This window comes from Sciurus carolinensis, chromosome 3 (assembly GCF_902686445.1).
Source record: "Sciurus carolinensis chromosome 3, mSciCar1.2, whole genome shotgun sequence".
Classification (NCBI taxonomy): domain Eukaryota; kingdom Metazoa; phylum Chordata; class Mammalia; order Rodentia; family Sciuridae; genus Sciurus; species Sciurus carolinensis.
In genome coordinates this window covers 149,138,944-149,149,575 of record NC_062215.1, presented here as the reverse complement: position 1 = coordinate 149,149,575, position 10,632 = coordinate 149,138,944, and the positions used below count along the sequence as shown (strand labels likewise).

The 10,632-nt window shown below is 40.1% G+C and overlaps 1 protein-coding gene and 1 non-coding gene across 2 annotated transcripts in view; one reads left to right on the top strand and one right to left on the bottom strand.

Moving 5' to 3' along the window:
- Positions 1-3,402: 3,402 nt before the first annotated feature.
- Trnam-cau (transfer RNA methionine (anticodon CAU)) lies at positions 3,403-3,476 on the top strand. Its single transcript has one exon. It is a non-coding gene; the product is annotated as a tRNA-Met (tRNA).
- A 33-nt stretch (positions 3,477-3,509) lies between these two features.
- Cdk15 (cyclin dependent kinase 15) overlaps positions 3,510-10,632 on the bottom strand; it is an 89,400-nt gene continuing 82,277 nt past the window's right edge. Inside the window, exons 13-14 of the mRNA XM_047545277.1 lie at positions 7,260-7,402; positions 3,510-5,125 (exon numbers count right to left, since the gene is read on the bottom strand). Of these exons, the coding sequence (XP_047401233.1) occupies positions 7,293-7,402 (110 nt within the window). The 3' untranslated portion in view covers positions 3,510-5,125; positions 7,260-7,292. The remainder of the gene's footprint in view (positions 5,126-7,259; positions 7,403-10,632) is intronic.

The window sequence follows — 10,632 nt, the reverse complement described above, 5'->3', positions numbered from 1 at the left end:
GTAGGGATAGCTTCTCCCTCCTTCAGTAGCCTGCCTGGCAAACTCCCACTCCAAGACAAGGCTTCCCATCGTTTCCTCTGACAGTCATGGGATCTTACATTTACTTCTCTCTACCTTTCCATTAGACCATGAGATTCTTAAGGCAACTGTTGTATTTCTAGTGCCTAGATGTTTGTCAAATGAATTAACAAATGGATTAGGATTATTTTATGTTTTGGTTTAGCTTTGCACTCCCATAATACGTTTTTGTAATATTCAACGGTAGTGCTTGTAATGATGATATTGAACTTGGATGAATTCATTACTGAGCCCATCAGATCTCACAGCCATGCACATTAAACCACTTAGGAATAGAGAAGAGTTAGAAGTAAAAAATGCAAAGTTCAGAGACTCTGAGAGGATGAACTACAATTCAACTGCTTGGGAATTCACTTATGCTAGGTGATGGCACATGCCTGTAATTCCAGCTACTCAGGAGGCTGAGGCAGGAGGATGGCTAGTTCAAAGTCAGACTGGGTAAGTTAGTGTGACCCTGTCTCAAGATAAAATGAAAAGTAGCTGGAGTGTAGTATAGTGGCAAAGCATCCCAAGGTTCAATCCTCAGTTCCACCAAACAAATAAATAAATAAAAATAAGAAGGGGTCAAGAGAAACAAAAAGATATTAATCTTCTTTGTCAATGTAACCTTCAGGAATGCTCGTTCTGAGCTCTTTGGTTTTCAGAAATGTAACTGCTCAGAATGATTTCTTTTCTTCTAGAGGGTAACCGCCACTGGATGCTCCCAGAGATTTCATTCATTTACTTATTTTTAAAATTTTTATATTGGTGCATTATAATTAAAAATGATAGTGGGATTCATGATGCCATATTTGAATGTGCCCTAACATAAGTGGATCAATCTCAGGTCCCATTCCTTCCCCTTTCCTCCCTTCCCTCCCCACGAGCTTGCTTTACTCTACTGATCTCCCTTCTATTATTATTATTATTATTAATTAGTGCAGTATAATTATATATAATGTAAAATATATGTATATATATATATAAAAGTGGGATCAGATTTTTAAATATCTTTTTAGATGTTGATAGACCTTTATTTTATTCACTTATTTATAGGTGGTGCTGAGAATCGAACCCAGTGCCTCACACTTGCTAGGCAAGTGCTCTACCACTGAGCCACAACCCCAGTCAGGGAATTCATTTTAAAACTTGAAACTTTATCAGACTAGCTCCAAGGTAGTATTAGATGCATGCACTTAGAATATCAAGACATCTTAGATGATAGCATTACCAACTCTCATAAAAGTCTAGCATCTGTTAGCGCTGCCCGACAGAGCATGGTGCAGCGATGGAAATGTCCGCATCATGTGGCTGCCAGCCACGTGTGGCTATTGAGCCCTTGAAATGTGATCAGTGTGTCTGAAGAGCTGATCTTTTAAAGTTAATTTAATAATTAACTCAAATTTAAATATAAATAGTCATAGGTAGTCCTGCATGTTGGACACTGCAGAATTGAATTTTTTGTGCCCCTACGCTACATAATACTGTAGTAACAACCCTAAAGCATTATTGACTCCAAACAGTGTAAAGTTTTATCTCTCTTTCCCACGACACATTCATCACATATGTCATCTGGGGAACTCTGTTCTGTATTTCCTTATTCTGGGATCCTCTGGGATGCTGCTGGTCCCTGTAACAGAGAGACAAACTTTTTTTAAATCATTTTTTTAAAGTTGTCGATGAACACAATACCTTTATCTTCTTTATTTATTTATATGTGGTGCTGAGGATCAAACCCACAAGCGCCCTACCACTGAGCCACAACACCAGCCCCCAGAGACAAATTTTTTAAAAAGTCTGAAGGGCATTGCACCAGCAACCCAATGACAGCTTGGCCCACGAGTGGCACAGACCACTACATGTCACAATTCACTGACCAGAACCAATCATATTGCCCTATCTACTCACAAAAGAGCCAAGAAGTCCATTTATGGATGTCAAGAGATAGAATTTTAGATGATCAATACTCATGACTAAATAAGTAAGCATCACTAATAAAGTTGAACAAAAATAATGCTTTTAAAATTCAAGTATGTTTCTACCAAAGGAACCAAAGGAAATGTGGAAGGGAAAAAAAAATGCACGAACACCAGAAATACTTATTTTATAAAATCAAGGAATGAAGGAGGATTTGAATGATGTTTTAGAGTCTCATAGATATTTTTATTAAGTTTTTCAATAGGCAAAATCTATCATTTGAAGGAGAAAAAAGAAGGAAGCACAGGCATAATTTATCTTTCATTACAAAGAGGATAATTTTATCAATTTAGACTTAAGAAATCCTTTTTAGAAAATAAAATGAGTCTATTTTTGCAACAGTAGGACCTTACCAGAATTCCAAGTACAATCTGTCCACAGTTGTCTGCAAGTCATTATCAGAGAACTTTGGTATTAGATAGGGTCCTGCAGATCAGCTATTCTAACCTCCAATATGAGAATCCCTTCTATAGAGCTCTGTATCTTTGGGGAGGCAGAGGAAGCCTGCCACTGTGTGGGAACACAATCTATTAGTGGACAGGAGAAACCATTCAGGGACTCCTGCTGCATCAAAAGTATCGTCTGACTTGGCATGGTGGCACATGTCTGTAATCCCAGCAACTGGGAAGGCTGAGGCAGGAGGATCACAAGTTTGGGGTCAGCCTCAGCAATTTAGGGAGACCCTCAGGAACTTAGTGAGACCTTGTCTTAAAATAAAAACAGACTGGGGATATGACCCAGTGGTAAAGTGTCCCTGGGTTCAATCCCCAGTACCAAAACAAAACAAAACAAAAAGCACCCTAGAGCTTTCCATCTGTCCTAGCTCAGCAGTCACCCAGTGGGGACAGCTGCTTTGCTTTGTGACAACCCTTAACTCTCTGGAAGGAGTCTGTCTGCCCCTGGTCTTTCTCTTCTTCACTACTATTCCTCCCAGTGGCTTGGCTCACATGCCCTCTCTTTTCCTTGGAGGATGCAGCAGAATTGGAAGTGGGCTGGAGAAAGTACAGACTTTGGGGACAAATTCTAGCTACTTATATTTGATTCTTGATGTTCTTCTCTGTAAAATGGTGACCAATGGCATTAATGTCTTAGTCTTATTAAGAGGATTAAACAGGATTAGATCTGCAGACTAATTGGTGCACAATAAATATTTATTTCAGTATGATGTTTCCTTTAAAATGTGATGTGCGGAGTTGAACATGATAATTTAAATGTGGTCTGTTCAGTAGAGAGTAAGATATTTTCCTTCTCTGGGATATCATCATCGTCCTTCATTTATGTAGCCTGAAAGTATTAGCATTATCTTATGGGGGCACCCAGATTATACTATTAATTCACATTGTACTTAAAAGTACCAATTTCCAGGGCTGGGGATATAGCTCAGTTGGTAGAGTGCTTGCCTCATAAGCACAAGGCCCTGGGTTCAATCCCCAGTACTGCAAAAAAAAAAAAAAAAAAAAAAAAAAAATTACCAATTTTAAGTTGTAGACATTTTAAGCCCAATGTGTAAGAATTTAAATCAGATAAAATTTGATAGGAATAAGTACAGCTTCAGCTTGTTGCTCATTAGCTTCTAGCTAGGACTTAATCCTTTGAATCAGGATCCAATTCTAAATATCAGCAGCTTCTTCAAGAGTTGTATATTCTATAAATCTAGTAATTTTGTGGTTCCTGGAAAGATCACAGATACTGAAGACAGCCAGACCTGAAGTTTGCATCTGAACTCTGGAGTACTCCCAGGGGGGAGTGATTAACTTTGTTGAGCCTCAGTTTCTTCTTCTGTAAAATGGAACTAATAAATGCAAAACAATAGTACTTCAGTGAGTTGTATGAATAAGCTGTCCACTTTCTCAGATTTTATTTGACAGTTAGTAAAAAATATTTGATCAGAATAAGACTCAAGTCTGAACTCTGTACCACACCACCATCAGCCTTCCTCTAAGTTGAACAACCATTGTTTTTGAGCATAGACATCTGCCCCATGATCCAGCCCACACCATTCTATTTCATCTTTTACGTTCATCTGGGCAGCTTTGTTTATATTGCCTGATTAATAATCATAAAGGCAGTTTTCTTGGGACTATCTGTATGTGTCTTTCTTCCATCTGAGATTTTGGGTGGATAGTTATTATTTTTTAAATTCTCTATTAATTGATCCTCTTTGTTCTTCTAAAGGGTACATAGAGGTCTCTGGTTTCTAGGCTACCAAATTTCCCCAAATGATCCCTAGACAGAAGTAATTTGAGTTATCCTGGCTTCTTTTAGAAGTCATTGCAGCAAATGGTACAGGCCTTTGTCCAGACAGATCTCCTTTAACTTGCGGGCTGTGTGTGCGCGCACACGTGTGTCTGGGCTTGAATTACATCCAAGGACTCTGCTCCTGACTATTCAGTATCTCTACCATCAAATGGGAGCTTAGGTTCTTCATCACTGTTGCAATCACCACAGACAATTAGGATTCAGAAGAAGGAGACAGTTTGAAATTCAATTCTAACCAGTGGCTCAATCCAAACTTGAAATCTGGGCGGGATGGAATGGTAATGTGTTCTGATAAAGCAGGAGAGGAAGGAAGAAGCCCCCCACCCCCAGGAAGGCATAACAGCCAGTCTTAAGTAAGTCCTTTAGTTGACAATTTTATCCAAGAGACCATCTTCCCTGGAGACTTTTCCTTAACTTTAGACTAATCCTTTCCTTGTTACAGAAGTCCTTTTGTTGGGGGACATTGTAAGTGAATACAAGAGTGATGGGCCCCTATAAGCACTAGCTCTGTCTACAAATTCTTTCAATTGTCTGTTTCCCATCTGTTCTATTGAGAAGTTGACTTTCTGGCCCAGAAATGTCTTTCAAAATGGATGAAATTGTTGAGAAGTTCTCCTTACAGATGATCTTAGTTTCAGTCCCATGTTTGAGCTAATCACCGTTAAATTCTAGGCAATGATAATAACAATCTTCCATGGCTTTTTCTTCAAGTGTTAGGTACTCTTGCCTTGAACATCATATTTAAAATATTCCAGGTGTCCAGTATGGAATTAGACTTGAAGCTTCTTAGTACGCTGAAGCAAATGAAAACTGAAGCGGCATGAAAGCAGCCCTGGAAGGAAATGAAGAATAAATAAGACCAAACTAATGAACAACAGCATATCATTTGAATACAGAAAACCTGCTGAGCAGTATTGCAAAGTTCGCATTGGTAAGGGTAAGAGGCAGCATGTTACCCCCGGTAATAAGAACCAAAACTTAAAAACTAATCCAAACCCATCTCTGGGTGCATAAACTCCAGTTTTAACTCACCACAATCCACTATTCATGCCACACTTTGAAATAACATGTGAACAGGGCCCACTGCAGTCCCTGGCACATGGAATGCATCCAGAAAATTTTAGTTCCTTCCCATTTCTCTTGTAGATATCAGTAGACATTTTTTTTTCATGCCTGAAACTGACATTTTGAGGCTCTATCATGAGTTTTAATTTTGAGGAATTGCTGCCAGTTACCAAATCCTAACACCCCAATTTACATTTTGACTCTCCTGAAAAGTGAATATTTTAACATAAATTCAATTCAGTGGAAAAGATTTACAGGCCCCCAGTGTCCGTGCGATTACAGCTTTTAGTCTCTTTAGCTCCAGCACTCTCAGATTTTGCAGATCCCAAGCCATTTATTAAACAGTTTAATTGCTCTAGCTTTTCCCTCTTGTGGTTCATCTCCTACCGGTTTTATCTCCTTACATTAGTCTCGAGGCCTAGGGATATCATGAGATTACTCCAGTAGAGACTCAATCTGCTTCTTCCGTCCTTCAATTGCTGGCACAGGCACCAAGCTTGACAAGCTGCATTTAATTGATTTTCTATTGTGACCAATTTATGCCTACAGGTGACAATTCTTTGTGCAAAGTCACTGTAGATCAGAAAGGCCAGGTTATCTCCCCACCTTCTGGCTGCTAAGTAGGACAAAATACATAATGAAATCATCATAATAATGCTAGGGACCACCTCCATCTGAGACCATTTTCATTAGTGTCTTTGATAATTTTATGAAGGGCACGCTCTTCACTTTATAGATTGCAGCTAAAGTTCATCCTGCTCTCATGACTCGTTGGTTTGACATGGCACAATTAAACAATAAAAACTCCTCTCTAGAAAACATTTTTTCTTAAGGAATATCATGCGATTGCATTGCCCATTGTAATTCCAGTTGTATATTGTCAAAATACAAACTTATGTATTTCATAAAATACTCTGGGGAATAGCTCTAACTCTAAACTTCCCTGTTCTTTGAAGTCAAGATCATTGCTGAAGAGCCAGAAGGCAGACATCCTTGATGTACATATGCCTTTAAATAGTGACAGTCAAAGATAGAGATCCAAGAGAAAGACAGAGAGAAATCCAAAGAGCTGAATCCTGCCATGTGAGTGAGGCTGGGCGAGTGGGTAGGGAACTTGTGGGTAGTTACCATCTAGGCTCCAACAGCTCCGTTAGCAAGCATGGCCCAGCGTGGCCACCAAATGGGTGGCCAGATTGTAATATAAGGTCTGTGGTCTGGGACATAGCCATGGTCACCTAAAGAGCTGGCTGGCCCTGTACATGAGTTTCGACTTGATTTCTCTGTCTAGATTACTGTCCCTTCTACCCTCCACAGAAGGACCATGTGGCAAGTGCCTGGAGGGATGCCTCTACGATGGTGGCTTTGAGGTGGTCTCACCTGGCTTCCGGTGCCTGTTGACAGAATTTCTTATAGAGTATGGTAGCTTTGGAAAAATCCTCTACAATGTTGTGTCCTCCTTGAGATTACCTAGGAAGGTCATTTGTACTACTAAGGTGACCAATTATCCTGGTTTACCAGGGACTGTGCCAAATTTAGCATTGAATGTCTAGCATTCCAGGAAACCCCTCTGTTTTGGGCAAACTAGGACTATGGGTCACCCTTTCCTCTGGTTTGGCTTTGTCAGCTGACAGCCACATAAGGAAGGGAACACATGGTCAGTTGTATCGTTTTGTTCCAGTTGTGGTGGCCGAAGGTGTCACCATGATATGGAAGCTATCTGTGGAGCCCCACTACCGGTCCTGGAGTGGGAGAGACAGGTGATGCACTGTCCTCTTCCCCATGGGGCCACCTGTTCCCCAGACCCAGAAGAGAGGAGCTCTGAATTGGTGAAGGATGTTCCCGCCTACAGCAACTGCTTTTCCATTCTCTCCACAAGGAGCCTCACTGTTGGGATCACTCACCTGGAAGAATCTTGGTGACCTCACCCCTTCTTTTCACCAGCATTTGCTAAACCAGGCTGGGTGGTGACCCTTCCGGTAGGAGGCCAAAAGGTCACACATTTCTGGTTTTAGCCTCACTCCTGAAACTGTAAACAAAGACTCCTCTGTAGGGAAGAAAAAAGCACCAACATATTATGTCCTGGGATCTTTCACAGTATATATATTTTTATGTCTGTTGTAACATTTGTCACCTGAAGAGAGGTCAAAACACGAGCCAGACTTATTTTCTAATGATTTATAGTGACTCACCGATGACTCACTTTACCAAATCTACTACTAGTTGTCAAGAGCTTCCTACTTTACTCAGGTCATGGAGTATCTACCAAATGAACACTAGGGCAAGGTGTGGTAAGGACAGAATGGAATTGGGAGAGACCTCAGACACAGCGAGGGCCAAAAGTGAGGTGCAAACAAAGAATTTTGATAACCTGTCCCGTTGGAGAACATCAAGAAAGTGTGTCACCCACCTGGAAACAGATTAAAATTCAAAATTCTAAGTCCAGTTCTCCGTTGGTCCCTGGTTCCAAAATCCAAGGCTATTCAAGACCTTTATATAAAATGGTATAGAATTTGCCTACAACATCTGCACATCCTCCTGCATACTTTAAATCATCTCTAGGTTACTTATAATACCTAATATAATGCACATGCTACATAAGTAGTTGTTATATTGCACTGCTTAAGGAATAATGACAAGACAAACAGTACATGTTCAGTCCAGATGTGAGTTTTCTTTTGTCCCCTGAATATTTTTGATCTGTGTGGTTGGTTGAAACCAAAGTTGGTAAACCAACGGATGAGGATCCTTTGGGCACAGAGGTCTGTTGTAACATGACCTGAACATGTGTATGACTATTGAACATACACATGTGTATTTCTATTGAACATGTGTATGACTCTTGTGCCATCAAAAAGTTAAAAAAAAAAAAAAATATATATATATATATATATATATATAAATCAAACCATTGTTAATTAGGGACAGTTCATATTTTAAAAATATTTTTAGTTGTAGATGGACACAATACCTTTATTTTGTTTATTTATGTGGTGCTGGGGATCGAACCCAGTGTCTCATGCGTGCTAAGCAAGAGATGTGCCACTGAGCCACAGTCCCAGCTCTGACAGTCTGTATTTGATTTGTTGAGCACACCGGCAGTTTGCATGTCCACAGATGCCTGTGTTTATTAAGTGCCTGTTGTTTCTGAGTGCTTAGTAAGCTACAGTTATGGGCCAAATTCTCCAAAAGTTAACATTTAAGAGCCTCATCTACAAACGGGAAAAATTGAAATTCCTGGCAGATTGCTATAAGGTGAGCATATGCAAAACACCTTGAGTAGTTCCTGGTATACAATGTTTCTAATAAGTGGTAGCTATTGTTACAAGCATTAGCACAGACTGACACCAAAGCAAATCTATGGAACTTGTTCAGGGATTCCTCCCACTTGGACATTTCTAAGTCTCACAATATGCACAAACCCGGGTTGCTCAAAACATCTCACAACTCAACAAAGAGAGAAGCGCCTACCTTTGACTCTCCACATGCATAAAATGTCTTAATGATATTGTTTGCTGGAAGATGCTCTCACCCAGAGGAAAGAGAAACCTGCAATGCTAGCCCTGCCTTGCTTGGTCAGGACTTCTGCTTAGATGCTGTGGGTAGTCTGTGGCTCTGACTTCTTTGGTTTGGAATTATATATTTGCTAGTCTAGAAAGGGGCGATATCAAGTTTTGTCAATATGCATGCAACATTTCCACAGGGACATTATAATATACACTTTTGTATTCTACTTTCTTTTAGCTCATGTCATAGCATAAACAGTTAAATGGCTAAAATAAACAGTGTGTGCACTTTACAGATGATGCTGAAATCACCTCAAATCCAAACCATGTTGGGAACTTCTATCAGGAGAAGTCTCCTTGCACCTTGGGGACAGTGGCATGAAAAGCTGGGATTTCCCCCAGGCTTCTTTGCCTATCAAAAGCAGCAGCTCCTCCAAAACACAGACGGCTGCTAAGAGAGGGAGGGAGGAAGAGAAAGAGAGAGAGAGAGAGAGAGAGAGAGAGAGAGAGAGAGAGAGAGAGAGAGAGAGAGAGATACACAGAGAACAAACAAGAAAATCAAAAGGATTCCGGTTCGACTGTGGACTGCCAGACTCTCCTTCCCAACTCAGAAAAAGAAAAAGGTGGGAAAGAAAAAGAAAGAAAAAAGCCGAAGAGCAGGCTCTCCTTCTTCAGCAATCTCACAAATGCAAAACCTTCCACTCTGGTGACTCCTCATTAGCTTACTGAATCTGACAGCATAATTATCGCAGCTGCTTCACGCTTAGAATAAATAAATACGAAAGTGGGTGTTTAAAAATTTTTTTTTTGAGATGAGAAATTCAGTCATCTAGACAAGTCAGTAGGACAAGTTTATTTAAAACTTTTAGATTCTTATGTATTTAGATCATTTCGGAAGGAGATAATGAGATAGTTGTCTTTCATTCTAATTGAGTTCCCAAGCTCAGGGCTGTTGGCTGTCACCCCTTTCAAACTTTGCTTTAACTTTCCTTCCTTTAGAAATCTGATCCTGGTGTCTCCATTTACTCTTCCTGGGCTGATAACCTGGGGAAGGCGCAGTGCACTGGAGTGCAGAGAGTGACTTAATGGGATTGAGGGGCTAAATAACCTTTCACAGGAAACAAGATAATCAAATCCCTTTTACTTGTCTGTAACGGCTAAAAGAAAAAGCGTAAGTTAAAGAGAAAGCTTGGAAATTATGCCATCCTTTCAAAATGTCTTGCCATTCGCCTCATCACGTGGTCTTTGCACTCTGCTTACATATCATCAATCCATCAGCTGGAGTTGCTTAGTGCATGCAATTATTCAGAGTGCACACGTAGTCCTGACTAGGCGGTAATTTTAGCTCATGTGTATGTATAGAGGCTTCATATCTTCAAAGCCCAAAGGATCACACAGTACCTTAAATTGAAGCTGCTAACTAACAAGGAGTGCACTTCCGACTCTGACTAGGGGCACGGCACATATGCATTTCCCATTAAAGCAGATGATCTTTCCTTTTAAAATTAATTAGTGCCTATTTATCTTTCCTCTCCCTCCCACTTCTGTTTCTCCTAGGACCACACTTACTTGAACCCTTGCATTCAGTGAGCTAAAAGTTTTACAAAATAAACATCCCATTCCATCTGGGTTGAGGGAAACTTTTGTTAACCCACTGTGCAGATGGAGAAATAAAGGTTTATGAAAGCCAATAGTGCATGTTGTGTTAAAAGGGAAAAAAAAAAAAAAAAAAAAGATGAAAACAGTTTTTAACTCTCAGTCCAGAGCCCAG